General features: G+C 40.5%; 2 protein-coding genes across 3 annotated transcripts in view; one reads left to right on the forward strand and one right to left on the reverse strand.

Moving 5' to 3' along the window:
- Positions 1–1,218: 1,218 nt before the first annotated feature.
- LOC120722645 (TELO2-interacting protein 1 homolog) lies at positions 1,219–12,448 on the forward strand. 2 transcript variants are annotated; one of them, XM_040013698.1, is made up of 5 exons: positions 1,219–1,769; positions 1,906–2,065; positions 2,534–2,919; positions 3,547–3,751; positions 12,436–12,448. In XM_040013698.1, the coding sequence occupies exons 1-3, from the start codon at positions 1,575–1,577 to the stop codon at positions 2,716–2,718; spliced, it is 540 nt and encodes a 179-aa protein (XP_039869632.1). In that variant the 5' UTR covers positions 1,219–1,574; the 3' UTR covers positions 2,719–2,919; positions 3,547–3,751; positions 12,436–12,448. The 2 variants fall into 2 exon arrangements, with proteins under 2 accessions (XP_039869632.1, XP_039869630.1); XM_040013696.1 differs by lacking the exon at positions 12,436–12,448 and adding an exon at positions 10,343–11,315.
- A 4,542-nt stretch (positions 12,449–16,990) lies between these two features.
- LOC120722644 (V-set and transmembrane domain-containing protein 2-like protein) overlaps positions 16,991–23,371 on the reverse strand; it is a 49,331-nt gene continuing 42,950 nt past the window's right edge. Inside the window, exons 3-4 of the mRNA XM_040013695.1 lie at positions 22,867–22,911; positions 16,991–19,557 (exon numbers count right to left, since the gene is read on the reverse strand). Coding sequence (XP_039869629.1) covers positions 19,087–19,557; positions 22,867–22,911 — 516 coding nt within the window. The 3' untranslated portion in view covers positions 16,991–19,086. The remainder of the gene's footprint in view (positions 19,558–22,866; positions 22,912–23,371) is intronic.

Here is a 23,371-nt window from a genome sequence, read left to right on the forward strand (position 1 = left end):
AGAAGAAAGAGATAGGGCAAGTTGTTTTCTTTCACCCAGCCAGCTTCAATCTGAGGAAATACATTTGAGAACACAGATGTTGGATCATAAGCTGTGGCTGAAAACTTTGGTTTGGTTTTGTGCAATTCTAGAGTAACAGTGTAGTTAGAGTGAACAATGAAATGAAAAGACACCTAAGTAGTGTTGTCTTCTTCATCTTCACTGGTGTGTGGACTGCTAATGGCAATGTGATGATCCATGAATGAGTGTGTGCTTATCAGCGCTACGCTCTCCCCCAAGCTGATGTTTTTCTTGGTAGCCATGACAACAAAGACGTCCCACGAATCCCAGCTTCATAAACACAGGGCCCCAGCACCCAAAAAAAGAAAAGAAAAAAAAATGGGATTCCTTAGGGGGGACGCAACCCAGAAATCCCCCTATCAGGGAGAACCTACAGCATGAGCGACTGAGTGAGAACCAAACCGGTGCCCGTCTGTGGTTCAGGCTGCCAGGGGCTGGCCAGGGTTCTCTGCGCCACCTGGCAGGCGGAAGAAAGCCATGCAAACTTGATATATTTGATTTCTCTGAGCACAACAAAATTTTTGAAAAGGAAACACAAGAACTGTGATGTGAGGCAATGTATGGTACTCGGTAAAGATTGGGGGGTGTATTAAATCAACACCAGTGATGTCCATAGTGACGACCAAACCACAGATAAGTAAAAACCTGAATCTGTAGATCTTTTTCTTTTCTTTTTGTAATCTAAAACACAGAAATCCCGAAACTGTCAGCTCACAAAGTTGAAATTTGGTGTCAATTTGGCTTAAATTACTTAAAACATTTAAGTGCATCTATCTTGCCACACTACATGTTCCTAAGCTAGCTAAATTAGTTTCTGTTAGCCAATCAAGTTCAAGCTCATCACATATCATCATTCAGGGTACGTTCACAGAGAAGTTCGTACTCATGTTTGTTTTTCCTTTTACTTACTTCCGAAAAGAAAACCTAATTTCTGCCGTTCAATGGGCTACTGAACAAATTTAAACTTTTTAAAATTCAGTCATTATTATTATTATTATTATTATTATTATTATTATTATTATTATTATTATTACTGCTCTTGTATTCAAGTTTGTCTCTTAGTGTCAGGTGGGCCACACATTGATTTTAACACTTTACATATGAGTGGGTAGGATGAGCATTTTATAACAGCCTGTGTGGTTTTTGTTTTTACAGGAAGGCTAAAAGGCTGTTTAATGTCTGATCTAACTGTGTCAGACATTTGCGTTCTCACGCGCATGGATAATATCTAGAAAACCTCAGGTCTGCAGTGCATGTGTAAAAGTGGTTAGAAAGCAGTGCATTAACATGTGTTTTGTCTCCTTGCGTAGCTGCTCAGTCCATCCAGACTCCTCTCCATATCCAACAGTGATGCCGGCAACTCAAATAAAAGCTCTCTCCAAGTGATTCCTTCATCATCAACATCTGCATCCACGATCCACCAGCTCAACAGCAACATCTGGCAGCTGTCCATCCAACTCGAGGGCATCGCCTGCTGTGCTCAGGCACTGGGCTGCGATTTCCGTCCCTTGTTGATGATCTCGCTGTATCCTGTGCTGGAGAAAGCTGGTGAGGAGACGCTGCTGGTCAGCCAGGCGGGACTGAGCTCCATGTGGGACATCAGTAAGGCCTGTGGATACGCTTCCCTCAAGGAACTAATCAATGAGAACTCTGACTACCTGCTTAATGACATTTCACTCAACCTTCAGAGAATCAGCCAGCATCCACAGGTAGTTATGTTTTTAACCCAAAATGGACACAGAAATGACTGCTGGAGGGTTTACCTGATTTCCTCCTTTGTCTGCTTAAGCCTGTGCTGCCCTGAGCTTGTACTGTATTTCATTATAATCCTGTCTTGTTGGCCAGGCTCCACGGGTGTTGACAGTTATGTTGACTCACTCTGACTGCAGCCTGCTGCCACTGGTCGGGGACATCGTTCAGGATGTGCTGACGGCTCTGGATCTCAGCTACGAGCGCACAGCTGCTCTTTTCTGCTCCGTGCTGCACGCGCTCATGAAGGCACTGGGTAAGATTTCAACAGTGATGTCAGCTTGAGTCTCACATATGCTGGGAGTCAAAGAGGACAAGGAAGAAAATGTAACTCGTGGCATGCTCTGCCACATTTTTTTAATGTTGCTTAACTTTATGTTTTCTGCAGTGCCTTTCAAAGTTTCTACCAAGGGGTACATTTCAGGATGTATAATTTGCTCATTATCAAATTATCAGTATCTTTGGAAACATTTAATACATCGTGATGGTTTAAATGCTGAGTTGTTTTCTGCTGTAGAATTAATATTCATAATAATACTTATACAGCGGAACTATAGGTGTTTGCAGTTTTACAAGCCCTCACAGTAAAAATGTACAAATTAAATCTCCCTAATAGTCTCTTTCTAAAAAAACATCAGTGTTTGTGTCACACTGATTTTGATCAACTGACTTTTTTTATTGTAACCAAACCTATGTTCATATTGTTGTCTTGTTTTTCCTTTAGCGAGGTGGTTTCCTTCCACTTGTAGCAGGACCAGTACGTCTGCCAGCTCCAGGCAAAGCTCCAGTGACCAGGAAGACCTCAGCATTCGCCAATTCCTGCTGAATTACTGCAAACAGAAAGAACTGGCAGAGGGCATTGGAATAGAGGATGATGACACAGAAGACCGAGGCAATAGGTCTGTCTAAGGGCCAGTGGAATATAAGCTCTAGGTTGTAGTGGTGGTGATATTAGATTCAGAGTGTAGAGGAGATGGATCATTGTAATTAAGATTCATAGAAATCTGAACCTCACTGCAAAACTGGCGGTAACCAGCATTTCATTGCTGGCCAGCACTCCTGCAGAGACTCACAGCCGATGACCCATTAGCAGTCCTCAGAGCCTTCAGGGTAAATAAAACAAACCTCTCTTTTCATTATGTGAGTCAAAATTATTCAAGTCGTCTTTAGTTTTAAACTCTTAGTAGTGAAAGAATGAAAGATGCTGCCCAACAACAGGCTTATTTCATTCAGAAATAGTTCTATTATTTTCTTTTTTGGGTTGTAACGTGAAGACTCTTTAAACTAACATTTCTTCTATCAGCACAGAAAGATCACTGTGTGGATGCCTTCTTAGAGGCTGCTTTTCAAACTGTCTCAGAGAATCATAAAGTAGGACTTTGTGATAAATGAAGCTGATAGTTTTTTGTGATCTTTGGTGCAAGTGTCAGCTGATTCAACTTGTCGGTGTAAATTAGGCTACTTGTCAGCTCCTGTCATCAGCTGGAATATTTTTAAATTTGTTATTCATGTTTTCATTGATGAACTGACAAATACAGACATGTTAAGTCTGTAAACAGTCATTTACTCACTCAGAGCTGCTGCTGGGAAATTGTTTCATCAGCTACATGCAGCTTTTGGATATATCCAAGTTTTGTAAATACTACAATTCATCCAGGAGTATACAACGGGAAGGTTTTATTGAATTTTGACAGCTTGCTGCTTTTGTACATTACATTTTTGTACATTACATGCCAGGTGCTGTGCGTGCTGGGTGAAACATGTGGGGACTTTGTGAGGAGGAGGGTTTCTAAAGAGGTTCTGCCCAAGCTGAGCGCCTCTCTGGCACAGCAGGCTCCGATCAGCGCCAAGGCTGGGCCTGTCTACACACACACCCTGGCCTAAAAACTGCAGCTGGCTGTATTGCAGGGGCTGGGCTCACTGTGCCAGAGACTGGATCTGGGTAAGAGAATAGAGACACAGTGCTCACAAACAGCACAGTTTCACCAAGACACAACATAGTGCATCATCCTGTAGAACTGTACTTGGGATCTGGCAATGATCAAAGCAGCCACAACATGGACAAATCAGAGCAAGACAACTATTCTTAGTATGATGCCTCACTTTATGGAGATTGGTGCAACATGAAGCCTATTTATGTAAAACCACAGTGAAGATAGATTACCTCTTTCCAGCTGTAATATTTAACTGAAGCTGAAGCTCCTTCACCACCAGGTGGCAGTCTCGTATAACAATGAAAATCAACCATTGGTATCACAGCATAAATCAGGGCATCTCTGTTTTATTATACAAACCTTAAACTGTGAAACAGTTTGACATCCTAAATGCATGACGGTGATGTTATTACTAAAAATGCCTCTTCACTGTGGCAGCTCTGTCATTCAACATATGTTAACCATGACTTTGATGATACGGACCACAGCCAGCTGTGCCAGCAGGATGCTGCTCAGGTCCAAACTGCACACACAGCTACGACTGCAAGCAGCTCTTCTTATACCCAACTGAGAAATGTGATTGTTCAATCAGCGAATCATGAGGTGACAGCGAAGGAGGCCGTTTAATTGATAAGATCAGAGAAGTTGTTGTTGTTTTTGTTTACTTTGTGCTCAACATACTTCCATTAGCATGTTGAAAATATTCAAGTGGCCTGCAGGCTTCTGCCATTACATTACCAATTATGCAATTATGAGCTGCTTGTGTGATTTTTCATCAGTCATTAAGTTCATTAGGCGCTGATGTCCCTGTCACAACATAATGGCTGGGGATTGCTCTAATTTTCCAAAGCTGTTCAGTGTGTGTGTGTGTGTGTGCGCGTGCCCTTTAGTATTCATCCTGTCATTTGTGTGTCCGAGGAGTACTGAGATGATCTCACTCCTAATGTGACATGTTACAATCCGTCACCTAACAGAGAAGACTCCTGGTTGGAACCTGCCGGCCAGGTGGTGCCTTTCAGTGTGGAGGCTAAACTGGTCGGTGTGAATGCGAGTGTGTGTCTCTTCATGTTAGCCCTGTGAGAGGCTGGTGATCTGTCCAGGGTATACCCTGCCTTTCACCCTGTGACATCTGGGAAGAGCCTTCAACGCTGCATGACCCTAAACTGGACGCACAGTTAAGTAAGAAGGAGGGATGTGAATTTTGAAGTTTGGGGTTTTTTTTCTTGTTTTTTTAATCTACAGTTGGCTGATGGGGTCCAAGTGACAGGGTGGTCTGGATACTTAAACTGGAAATGAAATGCTCATTTTATTTTTTTTAAGCTTTATAAAAATAAGTTTCATTTTACAAAACTGGGATTTGATTTTCAATAGTGGTGGCCCCAGGCTGGTCACCTGCGCAGTGTGGAGGTGAACTGAGTGACAGAGTGAACATCACGAATGTCACACCCTCTCACTGAGGTTCATCGCTGACAGATGAAAAGTTAGCAGCTGGTGACACCACATGTCACAAAGGTGACAGAGCTGTCTGCAGCCTTTCCAGAGCCAGCGTTACATCTAACAGTGACAAGGACTGCAGTGTAAAGACAATTGTTTCATTTTGTAAGAAACTGTTCCTTTAAAATAGCTTACGGCACTTTCTGTACAGCAAACTCTCTCATACAGTGTAGTGTGCAGATAAACAGGCACGATACACGTTGTGTGTTTGAGATGCTCTTTGTGATTATTCTGTTATGTTCATGTGTGTCAGCTGTTTCCCCATGTGTTTCCGTTTCCCTTATTATCCTCCTGTGTGTGTTTAGTCCATGTGTCTTCAGTCATTCCTTGTCAGGTCATCTGCTCATCCACGTCAGTTCACCATGTTTAAGGTTTTTTCATGTTTAGTTTTAGTTCACCCAGTTTAGGTTATTGTTTAGTTTCACTTATGCCCTTTGCTTGTACCTTGTTTCCTAGCCTCAATAAACGGCTTGTTTTTTGTTAAATCCACGTCACGTTCAGTTTTTGGTCTGCGTTTGAGTCCTCTCTTGCAAACACATACAGTCTGCCTCAGCCAGACTGTGACAACGTGGTATTAAGTGGGAGTGGGCAATTTTGAGAATAAATGCCTGGACAGGCAGAATTATTGTTAGTAAGCGTTAACATTCTAACCTCTCACCATACAGGGCTCTTCAGTCAGAGTCTGTGCTTTTACTCTTTCTACTTTTAAATGAGCTGTAATTAAAAGGTGAGAAAAGTCATTAAGTAAACCGGCAGAGAGGCCATCTGTACCCATCTGCAGTAACAGTGAAAGTGCACCGTTTGATCAGCGGACGTCAGAGCACTTAGCATGTCACTGGTATATTATTTTAGCAACTTAAAAGACGTTAAAACATTGTTCTAATTCTATATTGAGAACTTGTAACTTAGCAACATGATCTACAGATATTTTCTCAGATTGTCTTTAAAATACCACACGTGAAGCTGTTAAAACCACAGCGAGTGATCCTCATTTAATATTAAAAAGTGATCATGTGGAATATTTGATAAGAACGGGGTCTTTCTTGTGACACGCAACCTCACAGAGAATTGTAATTAAACTGTGCAGTTCAGCAGCTGAAGCGCTGCACATAGTCAGGCCCATAAATGTTTCTTACATAGTTTCCCTACAGGCTCCAAACCAAACTGTACAAGATAAAATAATTTTAAACCTTGTCTGATTATTTTTAATGCTTTTTAATCAGTGGTTACCTGAAGCTTGTAGCCATCAAGGATCACCAAACTTAGGTTCCTCACTAAAGATGCTCTGACATCATTTACTGCTGCTCGCTGTGGATACTTAGCCTTCAGTTTTGTCTTCATTGGGCGACAAACCTGCTTAGCTGGGTTTAGTTTGGGTGACTGAGTCAGCCATCTGTACTTCACAGTACAGAGGGAAAACAACAATTCGGCTGTCACATCAATATGTCTATCCCCTCTAGTGACTTCTTGACTTGTACGTTTTTTGTAAGGTTTTTCTTCACCAAGAAAAGATTTGTGAGTATCCACTTTAGTCACCCTCCAGGATTTCCCAGTCCTTTTAGTGTTGCTCATCTTGTCACTGTGTTTTACATAAGTGTATTTAAAGGATGCATTAAATTGTTAATTTGTTAAGTCCATAAACACTCTGCTATCTCTCTCTCTCTCACTTAGATCATTAACTCTTCGGACTGCATTTTGAGTCTTCTCTGAAATGGAAGTTCAACTCTTATAAATTGTCATGAAATAATGAAAAACTCCAGATCATTTATCTGCTTATTTTGTCGTGGAATAACGAGGGAGCGGGTATCAGGAGAAAAAAAATCTGATTGCTAATTTCTTAATAAATAAAATCCATATAAATAGAGTTTTACAACCACAGTTACACCACTATCACTGGAATCATATATTTAGCTGACAGTTTGGTTTAAAATGCCTCACTGGCCTCTCGGTTTGACATTAACACTGTATTTCAAACAAAATCAGAGTACAGACTGTACTGACTGCAAATCTAAACTGTTTCTCTGAGAGGAAAAAGAATAACTGCAAGTTTCTGTAGGTTTAATGGTTTTGGTATACACACCTGTAAAGTGAATAATTTCACAGATTAAAAATGTCATTAAAGTATACATACCTGAACTCAAATACAGTGTTAACATTGTGATGAGGATTTGTTTGCTTTACCTGAAAGGCGGCGGTTTCTTACATTGACTTGCAGAGAATAAACTATATTGGTCTCTCAGTTAGAAGGCAAAGCTCCGTTACTGTGATTACCTCCTGCTGTCTCTTTCTGCCTTGGCAGAGCTGCCAAATGTATTTAACAGCAGACCGTAATTGGAAAAAAAGGTCCAATCGTCTTTATTAAATGGGTTAATCGGATGGGTGGTTGAGTCACATAATGACAAATTATTATTGTATATTAACTGAGAACTCTAATAGACCCGGGATAATTTTGGCAGCATTCACTTTATCCTCTGTCACAAAAATAATTTGCTTCTCATGAACTAACTTGCTTAGAAGTCAGTATATGTACTTTTATGTTCTGGGCCCAATGGGTAATTCCTTCTTTTTGGTCTTTATTATATCGTCGTCATCAGATCTTATATGCGGTACTATGCAAAATTCTGCTATTAGCCAAAACTTTGGCACAGGTTGGAATGTAGTGTAGTGATGGCTGTGAGGGTCTAAAGCTGTCTGTAAAACACGGTGGAGGCTCTGTCATGGCTTGGTGCTCTGTTTCAGCAGTGGAGATCTTGTCAAAACTGATGGAATTATTAACCCATAAAAGTGCAGTCAGATTTTGATCCACTATCCAATGCAATCTGGAAAACATCTGATTCACATGGCATCACTTTTAAGCATGACAGTGATCCCAAACACACTGTCAATGCAATACCATCATTTTTACTAAACACATAATTCATCGTCGTTCTTTCAGGCATACTTAATCACTGTTCCTGTGCTTGATAGTGAAAACTATTACGATGAAATGATAACTACTGCTCACAGTTGTCTGATGGTTTTAGTGTAAAAACTGTGAGCAGTGTTTGCATATACTGGCTCTGATGCTTCTGTATTTAAACACAGTAAAACTACACCTAACAAAGGAGCCAAAATGCATTTGGGCAACAGTCAAGATAGTGTAAGTTTTGGTTAGACATGTTAGACTGTATGTTCAACACTAAATAAAATAATTTCTTTATGCACGTGTGGCATTTGAATTAAATCAATTGATGTAAATTCATAATGTTTATTTTTCTTAAAGTTGGAAGAGTGCACACAATTTTGAAAGACACTGCAGGACATCATTCATGTTGTCATTTGTACTGGACAGTATTATTAGCTGAAATTATTCCAAGTGTGAGATGGAAACAAAATGAGCCTGATTGGATTTTAGCCATGCTAGCTGCAGGGCTCGTCAGTGCCTCCAAAACAGCTCTTACATATCAGGACATGGGACTTCTTGGGGTGTTCTGTGGTAAAAAAAAAATAATAAATAAAATAAATACCTTGAACTACTTTAAGATATGCAAGCTGAAGCTTTTGGATTAGCTCTTATAGTCTCTTGACCTGATAATTGAAAATCTCTGGTGAGATCTTAAGCATGCTGTGTGTGCAAGACAGTCCGAAAATGTCTCACAGCTTGAGATCTGAGGGTAATTGTGTCCCAGTTACTCCTAGGAGCAAGTTTAAGAAGGTGCTGGTCTGTGTTGGCATCACGCTAAAGCTGCAGATTGTCAGATGACCGTTCATATTATTAATCTACAGGCTTGACATCTGATAAGTGTTAAGGCTGCTCGACTACAGTGAATGGTCATTAACATGTTTTTAGTGGAACCAGCTCGAGAAGACTTGGAGATTATTTCAAATATGTTCTTGTTCAAAGGAACATCATAAAGAATCATAAAGAAGATGTGTTGGCTGTGCTGTTAAGTGAATGATCATGGCCAGCAATAGAATTTAAAGAATGGTGAATTAGTTTTAAGGGACATAAAGTCATGGAAAATATCCCCCACCATCACAGCAACACTGCTAGCCTCTTACATGGCACAACTAATCCATGGATTCACTGTTTTCCTCACCCTACCTTCTGTATATTGCAGGAGGAGGAATAGAGATCTGTTAGGCAAGCTGGAATAGTTTTCCCACAATTTTCAATTTAATATTTAGAGTTTGCTACTGTGGCCTTGTTTTTCTGTTGACAGATTCTAGCTGCGTTGCGAATGTTGCTGTCACATGATTGGTTGAGCAGATATTTGCACTAATGAGCAGTTGCGGCGTTATCTAATAAATTGGGCGGTGAGCATTTCAGCTCATTTGGTTGCCAAAGCAAGGCTCTGTCTGCTGTGAAGAAGCATGACGCCAGGCTCAGCTCTCACATGTCATAGCTAAAGTCAGGCTCTTTTTCTTGACTCTCAGCCACGGGCAGACTTCTAGCCTCGGTTAGATTCAAGGTCTTTAGTCCTGGAGTTTCTACACACAACCACTAACAGAACACTGGGCACAAGCTGTTATAGATTGTTTAAAAATTCCCAGTGGGATTAATAAATACAGTCTATCTATATTTACATGCTTCCTGTCTGTGTCAATACATTGTATGGCCTTAAAAAACAAAAGCTTTAAAGGTCACTGAAGGATTTTCTGCTTATCTTGTACTCCATTACTGGTTAGTACTATCTCAGGCAACCTCTCAGAGGGGTAAAGCAGTGGAAGCGTAATCTCTCCTGTCTTTTTAAACCTTGTTTTTTATGAGGACATTAATCTCTTGAGATTTAGAAATTTGAGTTTTCCTTTTGAATTTTTGCCAAAATGGACAACATTAGCCTAGCACACTATTTGATGGCTGGACAAACCAGAACTCCTGGACACACAGAATCACACGGAGAGCACATAAACGCCACAATGTCAGGACCTGTTCTTGTTTTATACCCAGGGCATCTTGCTGCGAGGCAACAGTGCTGACCGCTAAGCCACGATGCCCATGTTGCTTTATTATTAAGATGTACCCATGCTAAAAAGAAAAGAAGGAGACTATTTTTTTCCTTTATCAATCCTGTGCTTGATTTTCGTTGCTGGCACTTGATGCTGTCCTCCTTTCTATCTGACAGGGGAGAGATTTGGTGTTGGGAGATGGAAGGAATACGAAGGAGCAACAGAGAAACAGTCAGCGGCTGCAGCCTCACTCATGTGAATACCGATTTGGCTACAGCTTACCTCTGGGACGCCTGCAGCAAGCCAATTACCAAGCCTTAGTCACAGAGAGAGAAAGACAGAAACACACATTGACTGAAACAAATAATATGTTTCAGCTCCAGCTTCAGCTCCAATTCCACCCTGTTACTCATTTACTGCAAAATTTACCAGCACCAGGCCCTTTCCTCTTTAGTATTTCTCATTCCTCTCCTTCTATCCGAACACCTTGATTCCACAAAAGACTACAGGCCAAGAGTGTAGCCCCAGAAAGGGAGGAAGAAAGGGGATAAAAGCAGCTGCTAAATAATCCCATTTAACTCTGAAATGTGCACTGCTGCTTTTATTCTTGACACACAGCGAGCAGGCCTGGTTGAAGCCGAGTGTGGGTTGAATTGGCAAATAGAGTAAGCAGAGAGGGAGAGAGACATGTTTTGAAATGAGGCTTGAAAGGCAGCCCAGTTTGCAGCTCAGGGAGTTGCTAAATGTCTGCTGGGAAGGATGGTGAAAGAGAGAGATACAGAGTGTGAGTGAGATAGGAGGAGGAAGATGAAAGAGTGGATGGAGGGAGCAGGAGCTGGCAAGGTTATGAAAACCGCACCAGGTGAATGGGAGGAAAGGAGAACACAGGGAGCTGGGCCACCAATAGACTCAAGACATAAAGGTGGAGGGAAGTGTAGAGGAAAAAGAGGCGCCCCCTTTTCCCACATACATCCACCTGAACCACCTCAGCACTTTTACCGAGCTCATTAGGAGTTAGCAGAGGTTAAGTCCAGGCTTGGTCTACTTTTTATACTCTTTCATCTTTTTCCTAGTTCCTCTTCTTTCCCTCCTCCCAAGGGCGTAGATTTGGTTTTGGCATTGGTGGGGACGGATGATTCAACCACCAAACCCTGCCCTGTTTCTTTTTTTTTTCCTTCCTTTTTGTCTTTGCTTCTTGATAAAAGGAGAAATATACTTGCCTACATATGTTATTCTACATGCTTTTAAACCATTTAAAATTACAATTCATAGTTTTATATGTTAATTATATAATGTTAAATTACTATTAAATGTATTTTAGACTTTAGTTTACTTCAGCCATATTCCATATAAATCAGGTATCATACAAAAATAAAAATAGCTTCAAATACAGTCATGACAATAAAAGAATATGACTTTAAGGATTTAACAACATTACTTCAGTTATAGTACACCAACATGTCTTATACATTAGCACTAAGTGAACACTGAATGACCTGGTGGTTTTTGTCAATAAAACTACTCATCTAAGATTACCACAAAGTAAAAGATCTCTCAGCAAAATTATGCAACATTTTAGGCACACTATCAAATCAGTGACCTGGCATTTTTTTATTCTAAACATGAACTACTATTACAGCAACAGACATGGACAAAACAACTGTATGTTCACTATGTGAAGGATCCAAACACGTGCCTTCTCCTCTCGTTAACTGAGATAAACTGCTGGCATATTTGTTTTACATCGATATTGTCCAGTCTCTCCTGGTGTACATGGTACAGCCTCTGTAAACTAATATCCTGGCTTGCTCGAGGCTGCCGTTCTCTCTGACAGCTTCAATCAAAATTAGAAATGCTACTCTGAGACTGAGATAACTAATAGTGCTTCCTGTTGTGCAGTTAGTTTCCAAAACACGTTATTCATTGTTACATACACTTTTAGACTGATGTGGGCCAAAGCCTAGAATAGCCTGTAACGTTATTATGACACATCTTATGAGTGAACTTGACTTTAAGTGACTTACAGGTTTCTTTGAAAAATACTTTCTTATATCCAGGTTCTTCCTTTTTGCTGCCATCCTCCTTGCAGCGCAGGCTTGGCGCTGCTAAAACTAAACAGAGCTCCCTGAAAGGCACAGCCAATCACATTGGCCATATTTGTCACATGAGGTAGGAGTTGATTTCTGTTGTAATTTCTGGATAAAAGTAAAAAATCAGATTTTTATATGAATAAAATATAGTAAAAATGTCCTGTGTTTGGTTTTCTCAGCTGAAGCAGACCTCGGTGTTTGTGAAGCCTGAATTTGTACAATGTGCAAGGCGGTACTTTTCTTTGGGTATTGAAATTCTAGCATGTCCTGCCTGATAATAATTTAGTATGGTCTGATATTTTTATAAAAGACAAGTTGTTTTTTTTTTTCTTGTTTTGTTTTTTTCAAATCTGCGCTCACATGGCCCTGCAAATGAATCTTCAGTCTGTTTCTAATCAAACCACAACACACAGCTCTGATGAAGCGCATTTGGAGTGTTTAACTATTAATCAGTAATAACTAATAGTGTTTTCTTCCTGATACTTTGAATGCTAGTTAATCCTACATGAATATTTAAAGTGCAGATCTCAGAGTTTTCAGTCTTAGTTGATTTGACAACAACTGTATTACTGCTAATAGCAAATGTTTAATATAAAGGCCATACATTGTAGGGCCAGCAAATCAAACTATTGTTGTTTTTTTAGGAAGGCAATAAGTTAACGCCACCTGACTTTATATTGCAGCGGTACACCAAAGTTAGGTACTTTGATGTTGTAAATTTATGTTGCATGTAGCACCTTGGTCCTGGAGGAACGTTGTTTCGCTTCACTGTGTACTAACTGTATATGGTTGAAGTGACAATAAAGCCAACTTGACTTGACCAGTACACATTGAATTCCAAATTCTGGCTCTAATATTCAAATATCTCAGCAGAATTCAGGAGTTCCAATCACTTCAATGGCCACAGGCTTATAAAATCAAGAATTAAACATGCAGACAACAGCATCTCAGCCACGAAGTGGTAAGCCATGTAAAATCACAGCGTGGGGTCAATGGGTGCTGGGCACATAGTGTGCAGGTTGCCAACTTTCTGCAGAATCAGTCACTATACAGTGGAGAAGGTCCGTAAAGACGTCTAACTTCTGGCATCAACAAGACATTTTCATCAAGCGAACTGCAGCACACAGGGTATTTTCTCTTTATTAGACCATCTATATAAACCTTAAGGATGGTTCTGTTGGAAGAATCCCTGTAGATCAGCATTTTATGAAATACAATCATACGACATTCAAGTCACTAAAACCACATTTCTTCCCCATTCTGATGCTTAGTTTGAACATACATACTGAAATACTAATTGGATGATTAGATAATTGTATTTAATGTTGAACCAAGTGGCTGCCTAGTTTATAAATATTGCAGACACCAGTATTCATGACTTTAAAGTATATTACCTGTAATATAAGACTTTTAACCCTTTGCTGCAATCTTTAGTAAATCAGTTTTTGGACTTTATTTAAATATCACCTTCACTAATTTTGTCCCTTGAGAAGGTAACTCCCAGAAATACGCAGATGTAGTTCAGCGGTGGTGGCTAAAACCAACAGGAGCAGTTAAGCTAACGTCAGGTTGGCACACAACAGAGCTAACTAGCAAACTTGGCAAAAGTGTTCCTAGCCAGGTAAAGAGCATAAACAGTGAGGAATGACTGTGATGACAAGTTTATATGTGGCATATCATCACAGGTCAGTTGCCTTACAGGCGTGAATAGAAGTGTCTTCAGGACATGTAGGGCCGTGATCTCCCAATACTGTGTGTACGAATCTGAAAGGGAACTCGTTTCACCATCACACTGGCAAAAATGCAGTATGCAAGCAGCCTTTTATAACTCACATCATTCTGAATTATTGATCTAAGTGTTTGGGTAGCAACATAGCAGCCACAAGTAAAAACACACGCTTTATATTTAAGTATTTTCCTGCTTGGAGGTGATTTAAAAAACAAACCTGAAGAGAAAGGCAGTGTTGAGTTAATGAGCTTATAGTTAAACTGTTGGCCTGCATGTTAAAGCCAGCAAAACTCGTTCAGTCTGTCACTTTGGATTATAGGAAGGTGTTTTCCATACAATAGATATTACGTACAAAGCAAAACACAGCTCAGAACTAATCCTGTTCCCATGTTTCTTTCCCTTTCCTGCACAGTGTGTTCCAACACTTAATCCAGGTGGATCCGGACACCTTCTGGTTTACTCTAAATGAGCTGCACTGCCCGTCCTCTTACATCCCACACCACCCCGACCTCCTGCCGGTGCAGCTGAACGGCACGGGCAGGCCGAGAGACGAGTTCTCGGACAACGTGTTCAAACTGCTCAAGGAGGAGTTTGGCTCCGTTACTGAGACAGTTAACCAGCCAGTCAGCTAATGAGCTGCTGCTTGATGAAATTGACTCATCTCACAAACAGACGACTTATTGAACCACAACTCCAACAGGTCATTTAGCTGAAAGAAATCTGTCAGCTGTGCCAAAAAAAGCAGCCGTCAGATATGTTTGTGATAAACTTCATGGTGTGCACAGCTCTGATAAACAGCAAGGTATTAAAGAAACCAGGACCACACCTGACACGTCTTCTACATTAGGAAAAGAGCTGCTGATTCTGTTTGATCAGTTTTTATGTTTCACAGGCATGTTAAGGAAATACAAATGTTAGATTTTCTATTTCTTTTCACTCGTCAAGTTTGAGCATTTTGAAGCAATTTTGCTTTTGCCAACCTTAATTTAAAAAATTTTTTTTTCGTGAACTTGAAAGGTAATCACCAAAGATCACCCAACTCAAAAGGATTTCATTGTGCTGATGTGAAAGCTGCACTTGAGAAGAGGGATTGTGAATGTCCCTCATAGTGCTGTGTGCACCTATTAAAATGTGTCTGTAGCTCAGAGGGTTGAAAGGCTGGCTTCAAGTGTTTGTCCAGATAGGAAACAGTATCCTTGATGATATATTTTACTCCCACCCCAAAAAAAGTGTATGCAGATGAAAAAGTGAAGTCTCTTTTTAACCAAATTACCTGCTAAAAATAATAATTTAAATTCTACAGCTTATATCTTCTATTAAATGTTAGTCTATAATATTTAGATTGGCAGCATTTTTTTTAAAGGTTTCTACCCAAAAAAGCTTCAAATAAATCATGAGTGCAGGTGAGTGCATCATCTTCACAAATATTCTTTTTTCAACCAAAACCTAAAAGCTTTAAAGTCCAGCTCATCAGTGAGACACACTCACAGTGCTGGATGTATCTGTGATGTCAGGCACTGGGTCAGTGTGGCTACTTCACTGATATATTCATAACAGTGAAGTACTTTATTTATCATCAGTCTGACACATGCTGAACATCACAATACATACCTAGCAGCACATCTAAAATACTGCCCATCAGGTAAACTATTCATTACTATGCACGTCACAGGAAACACATCGTATAGTGTGTTACAAATATAATTTTAACATTGACCTTAAAAAAGTCCTGATATGACAGCAGCTATGTCATAAAATTTCTGTTTTTAAAGCAAAGAAAATATTTAAATATTTGTCAGCCAATTTCCATTATGATAGCAGTTTTATTTCCCAGATTCTCTTCTTTCTAATCACCTAGCTCTGTGTAATTAAGAGCTACTCTGTCATTTAGAAAATGTCCCTTAGTCATTACCTTGATTATCTAACCTCCTGGCTTCTGCTAGCCCACAATTAGTACTTACTGTACATTAACATTAGGTGAAAATGGAGCGCTACTGAGTTATGTTTGATCAAAAAGAGAAAACAAAAACTACAGTATTGGACAGTTTTTGGCTCTTCCCTTATTTTCCCGAGGAGGGAGTCTCAGCAGATGGATCCAAACACATTTTTACACCATATGACCTTCTTGATGTAATCCTCTCATTTATCCAGGCTTGGGACCAGCAGTACGAGTGTACTAGCTTTGGAAGCCCTGAGGGTGGGTGTCTGCTCCACCAAGGAGCCACTAAAAAAATACAAAACATTAATATATATATATGAATACGGTTACAGCTGTTGATTGATTGATTTTTCTTTTCTTTTTAAGCTCTACATTTGTGTCCTACTTTTTGATAAGACAACACGGACAAAGTTTTAATTTTATTTTTTGTTTTTTTTAATGAGATTTTCAGCAATTAGTAAAAGAAGTGCTTCAAGATCCTTTGGAAACTTTGGAAACTCTATGGCAAATCTAGCTCTGGTTAGAACAGGCTGTGCCCTATTAAGGCAGAGGTTGCTTGACATAGTGACAAGGATGCTGGCCGATCTATCATTGTTATCAGTCAGAGCCCTGCAGGGTTCAAGAGATGTGTAAATGAAGGAAGCAGAATGTCTCTTCCATTATCTCCTCACTGATGGGAGAGCCCGGGACCTCCCCACCTCACCGCTCCATAATGGATGTATGACGCGTTTAGTGTGGGGAAACAAGATCACCACGTTTTGTATTTAGCTGGCCTGGCTTAATGTTAGCGAGCACGGCACAGCGCCTCTTTATCTCATCCGGTGCTGTTGCTATTTATCCTGCTGCCAGTACTGACAATAGCACCATTAGTCATCAGCAGCAATAGGATGAGGGGAATCTGGCAGCACCTATTACACGCAGGCAACTGCCGAACATCGCTGCTCCTTGATGCACATGGACAGGCACACACAGAGCAAGGGGCCGTAAAGGTAAACTGCAACTGGCGAAGAACAGCAAAAAACACCCACTTAGGTAGAAATGTGTAGTGAGTACTCAAACTCCATTGTTTCATATACAATTTATTTCATTTGATAAAGGCATACACTTAGTGAGAGACCAAACATTCTAGAAGAAATGTACATTTCCCTCTTTTTTTCACTCCAACAGTAATCTCTTCTTTACAAAACATCAAATCAAATTACTGGTTGAAAAATAATTCTGCTGATCACCGCTTTAAACCATTAAACAAGCCTCCTGAAGGCTGCTCATAGTAACAGCAGCACTGTTGTCCCTCTGGAGAGTAATACACCAAAGAAGTGGAACCATTCATGGCCTTTGAAACCCAAGAATATATTTTGAGGCAGAGGATTTCAGTGTTTCACTAACATTTCCTCTTACTTTACCCCCTCACCGCCGAAGGCTTTATCCAAAGTGTTACCCATGTCCACATTGTCCCAATTGATCCCTTCAGAGTAACCTACAGCCCAGAAAGCCTCCCCTTCACCTTTACAGATGAGGTTTCGTACAAGCATCTAAGCAAAGAGATTATTCTTGAAAATGGCAGAAGTAAAACGGCCCCTCAGACGTTTTCAGACACACATGTTCAGGCTCATTATTATGTGATTACACTCATGTTTGCTGCCCTGCAAATACAGTAGTTTAAGAAACACTGCTGAAGTACTAAGATACATTAGGGGAGCCCCCCTTTCTGAGCAGCTATGGAGAGAATGTGTCATTCATCTGTCTGTACAGCACTTTTGGAAAGCAGGAAAGCAACAGAAAACTGCTTAAAAACTAAAAGATCTAATTGAAAGGACTTTAAAAGTAAAATATGGATTCGGAACAGAATGATGTTTTTTTTTTTACAATATAAGTAAACCCAGGTAACACTGTTTTTATTGGTTGGCTGCAAAAGTCTTTTTTTTTTAAGAAAATCACTAAACATGCACTAGCTTTAATTCATATTTTACAGTCATGTACACAGGGTGGGTTTAGAGGCTTGTAGTGGAGAGGATTGAGGCTTTTTTCTTTTAAAATGACTGATAAGAACTGGGCCAGAGCACTGGAATAAAAGAACTAAGCTGGGAGAGGAATACAGCCCAGCTCCTCCATAAAAGGGGGAAGTTTGTTTCACAAAGATCACAATCTGTTCCTTCTATGTATTTATAGTCAGGATTCAGAGGCACACCAAATCTGTTTAATTTAGAGGCATTGGGATTTGACCGTTTCATGGCTTTCCAATAGGGTGGGGTCCACATGGAGCGATTTGATTGATTGATTTCTCTCAGCGTGAACAGCCATGAGTGGATCAAACCTGCAGCACGAGCGAGGGAAGGCAAATTTTCAGAGAGGCGTCATAAACTCAAAAGAGCTCTGCGGGGAGGATGCAGCCCGTGTTGTTGTTGGTTTGATTTAAAATCTCTCCCTTTTCAAAATATCGATGTATTTGTGATTTAAGACTTGTGTCTGTGCTGGATAAGCACTGCTGCTCTGGGAACACAGGGAGAACACTTGTCGATGTGTGGCTGTATACTTATTGAATGCACACAGAAGAGGAAAAAAAAGATGTAATGAAGCTGAAAAAGATTTTCAGGGAAAGAAGTAGGCTGAGTTTCATTCAGAATACTCTCAGAATAAAAGGGAGGATTTTTTTCTACTGGGGACAGACCCAGTTATAAAATGTACAATATCAGCCTTTCTTTTCTGAGGGTGTATCAAATGACAGAGTAAGGCAGTGGAAGAAGTATGAGCATGAAAGCAGAGTGTGTCTTTTACAGTATCTAAAGTACAAGAGTGGAACAGAGCACGGGTTAATAGTAAGACAGAAGTCTCTTTTTTCTTTTCTTTTTTTATAATTGGTGCTGAGACCAGAACCTGTGGAGCTGCCTAGATCTACACATCAGCACCCCCCTCCCCCTTCCCACCCTTTTGCTGAATGCTGTGAAGCCAGGCTTTACAGACAGGTGAGCAGTCCAACCCAGACCCATGCACAGCAAGAAAAAGCTACATTCCCTGCACAGTTTGCAGCCCTGTGCTTAGAATAAGCCATACTGGACATTTTCTAGAGATTCTGGATTTGTGCACAGGCCTGCACTGTGTGGGAAGAATAGCTTTTTTATGCTGTGACACACATCATATTATGCAATCCTTCTGTAATGCCATCTACAGCGCACAGCTCGGTTCGTTGGTGCAGTCATTGTGGCTACTGTGGTTACTGTCCACGTCCCTCTTCCTCAGCTCTCTGCCCGCCTGGTGTTGCTGACTGCTGCTGCTGCTGCCGTGGCTGTGGTGGGCAGGTGAAGAAGAACGCTTGCCGTGCTCCTGGTGGTGCCCGTGATTCTGGTGATGGCTGTGAGCGTGCTCTTTGGTGCCACCGAGAGACTCCCCGTCGTCCCCGTCAGAGAATCCCACTCCTCTCTTGGTGTCGTCCATGGCCTCAAAGTTGTTGCTGGGGTTGCGGCTGATTACGTCGCTCTCCGGCACCACCTGCAGGTATGCTCTGACGCGGTGGTGACGCGCGCCCTCGATGTCGCTGAAGTCAATGACGCGGCACTCGTACGTGCCCTCGTCAGACGGCTTGACTCGGGAGAGGCGGAGTTTGTGGGAGATGTTGCTTCCTACAACCTTCACAACCTGATGAAGGTAGACGGACAAAAAAACAAACAAACAAATAAAAAAACATATATAATGTGGTTGGACTGTAACAAATATATCCAATATAACTTCCAATCAGAAGAGATTTTACCAATGAGTGGCCGTTTCAAGATAATGGCAACCCAACAATAAATGTAGTGAAGTAAAAGCTATTAGTTTAATGAATGAATGAACTAACAGTCACTATAGCTCCTGTTCATATTAGACCAAGAAAAACCTGCCATCTATTGAGAGTACTGAATTAATTAATGTTGCAATTTTCACGAGTCCCTTTAACTGGAATAGAAGGAAAATGTCATTTACTCTTTCAAAAAATGAAAAAGAGCAATTTGAAAACCCTGAAAATGATTCAACTAATATTTCAGCAAAAAGCAGCTCCAATACTGTAGCTATCTGTGCTGTCAGATCAGCTTTGTTTGGCTTTGTTCTTGTTCTGTATATACAGCTGAAGATGAGCCTTCAAAATAAAATAAAAAAAACACAGGAAAAGTGCACAAAACCCCCCAAAAAGGACTTTTGTTATCTCACAGACCCTGAGATGAGTTACGTTCTTACAAAATGTGCACTCACCTTCTCACTTCAACTAAGTATGGTGTGCTGTTTCTTGGCTTCAGCTATGAAGTTTTACTATTCACACGGGGCAGCTACAGCAGCGTATTAATGCCATTGTAGGTAAAATAGAAGTTTGAGCTGGGTCAACATATACAGAGCTGTGCAAAAGTCCTTCATTTTAATACATTTACCTCCAAAGTAGTCAAACTTGTTGTCATATTTAAGATAGTTTTGAGTTCACAGGCTTTCTGCAGGTCTTTTAGAGTTTCTCTTTAGCTGTTCTTTTTAGTTATTTTCAGTCCAGTCCTTGTAGCTGACCCTGTTCAAAGAGTTTTTTGTGTTTTTTTGCCCGGCAACATAATTTCTGAATATGTTTGCACATTTCAATAAATCGCTGCACCTATTTCTCGTTGTCTTTGTAGCAGCATACAAAGAAATGAGTGAAGAAATAAGAGGCAGCTCAAGACTGGCAGAGTACTGCATGGTCTGTGAGATTAAAGTCATCATTTTTAATGAACCTCATGGCTACCCTTTGTAAAGTGGGAACAACCTCATTACATCACACATGTGGCCCACTTGCCATTTTTATGCCTGGCCACGCAAATTACACTTCAAAATCTGACTCGGCAGTAAGGATAAACTCAGTATTTTAGTGAATCATCATATTATCATAAGCATCTGGACATGACCCTGAATTGTGCCTGTTTAGAAGAAAATAACACACTGGTCTGAATGAAATTGGCAGCGCTCCTTGTTTACTCGTAGCCTCTGTCGCGTGATGGTGATCCCACTTGCAAAATGAAGTGATGCGGCTCATTTACAAAAAGACAGTTTCTGCAACATTTCTCATAAATTTGTAACTTTAATCTCATTTGTTCACTGCAAACTTTTAAAATGTTATGAAATTTATCATTTTCTTGTAAACCTGTGCAATTTCCGGAAACACCTGTAATCTTTTCTTTTTTCTCTCTGAATTGGTGAAGTGGTTAAGATGATGATAGATGGATGGCTCATCCAAATGTATCAGATTTCACAAAAGGTTTTTTTTTTTCCCTTTGCAGTCCTGAGCCGGTTTTCCTCAGAAGAAGAACACAACACATAGAAAATCAAGACAAAACGACATCACAGACGTGGCATTTATCTTCTCATCTAACAATCAGCGAGAATGCAAATCAGTGCATCGTTTCAAAATGCCAAATTATTACTTTGATTGTATAAGCATCCTTCTTGCATGCAAATTCCGTCAAGCCACTTAAGGCTTGTGGCTGCCTATCATACACTCGTCTGTGTTGAGAAAATGAGCTGAGTGTATTTTGAAGATAGTTAAGATGCGTGAAGTCCTGGAGGTACAAAAGAAAGATCATAAGAAGAATAGAATAAATGTGTGGTGTGGCCTGGATGCACTCTAAGGCCACGCCTCCTCCAAGCCAATCACTAAGACAAACAATAAAATCTGTGAAAGTACGAAGAGAAGATGTCAAATGCTTTGCAAGTTTGCAGAGCAGGAGTTAAGATAATGAGAGTCTGGGGACATCTTGAGATGTGACGCACCAAGATATAAATACAACTTCATTTATCACCCACCTTCCTCCTCGTGACGCCAGTAGATGTTGGGATGTGTGCGTCGTGTGTGGCAGTGACATTTGCGCGTTTGGCTGTAAGCGTGAGCTTAATGCGTGCCGTTTGCGAGTTTGCGTCTGCATATGTGAGCATCTCATGGTGTTTTTTGTTTGACTGTATGGATGTGAGCCAGGATCCATTATATATAGAGAGCTCATAATGATTTTGCAGCTGTGTAGCCTGCAGTGTTTTGCTCCACCCACACAAACATGCACACAGACACACAAAAGCACACAGACACACACAGACACACACACAGTCACAAAAACACAGCATCAGTGATTCAGCAGCAGCTAGCCTTTTGGGAGAAAGCCGAAAGGTTTTTGTGTGTACATGTTTCTGCATGTTTAATGCAGCTTTATGCATCTTCAACTTCTGCACACTCAGACACACACACACACACACACACACACACACACACACACACACACACACAGCTTTAAAACCCAAGAAAGTAGAACATTTTTTGGTTCATTTTTGTAATTATAAAGTCAGTGGAAAGAGATAAGGCTAGGGGAATAGGTTTATGTAGCGATAACATGCAGTCGGTCCTGCAGTCTGCTCACTTCTGCAGGTAATTAGAAAAAAGTCAAAATGTTGAGTTACTCTATACTGTCCTGCTTCTTTCAATAAAAGGCTCACCTATTTTTCCGTTTGCCAGGGGGAGTACCAGAGGAGATATAAAAAGACCTGCTGACTTCCCACCCTTCCTTTCCCACTGTGTTTTACTGAGATCTGGTGCTGCAGCCACAAAGTTTCAGTAGTGTTTATTAAAATTTGCAGATGATGCCCTCAGGGGCCACTCCCCCATGGGGAGGACACTTAACCACCCACGAGCAGCAGCGCTGCCTGCTCTTTGCCTGACGCTGTGCTTCTGCAGAGCCATCGAGGTTTTTCGTGAACGTGTTAATGCACCGTCTGGAGCGTTCACCCATCATGCGAGCTGCAACGACTGAAAATCACATCGCTGTGTGCAATACAGCATAAGCACAACATCTGTGGATCATGCAGAACAAGAAATTTAAATGTAATCATAAGCATTTTGAGTCTTCTAACACCAAGGCAAACATAACGGCTTTCTGGGGAGAATAACTGCAGATATTGTTCGCAACTCACACTTATCTTTGTAGCATCCTTTGCCATCTCCTCCTCAGGAGCCACCTAGGAAAAGTGACAAACATTAGCAGAAGGATCTCAGTTTGATTGGCTTTCTAAACTAAAAGTGAAACACATGTACCAGAATACAGAACTGATTATGTTTCTTGTTGTTCTTAGTGCGCCAGTTAGATACTGAAGCCCACATACTACTGTCAATATTTCACAAACACACAAATCAACATAAAATTAGCGAGGGTTTTTTCAAGTTTTTTTGGAGGAAAACTTCAGCTGTCGTGGGATAAATACCATCATAATATGCAGTTTTGTGCAGATTTTTGGCTCCTTCTTGGTCTGTTTTATACACAGTTACTGTATTTAGCTAAGTCTGACTCTGTCTTATCAATTCCTACATGCATCAAGAAAAACAAACCAACTGCTTAACATAGTCAGACATCTAAAAAACAAAACATATTTAATATTGAATATAAATGTGATATGGAATCTGAGTCTAAATGAGCGCTAA

This window comes from Simochromis diagramma, unplaced genomic scaffold (assembly GCF_900408965.1).
Source record: "Simochromis diagramma unplaced genomic scaffold, fSimDia1.1 OVJJ01000705.1, whole genome shotgun sequence".
In the NCBI taxonomy this organism is placed as follows: domain Eukaryota; kingdom Metazoa; phylum Chordata; class Actinopteri; order Cichliformes; family Cichlidae; genus Simochromis; species Simochromis diagramma.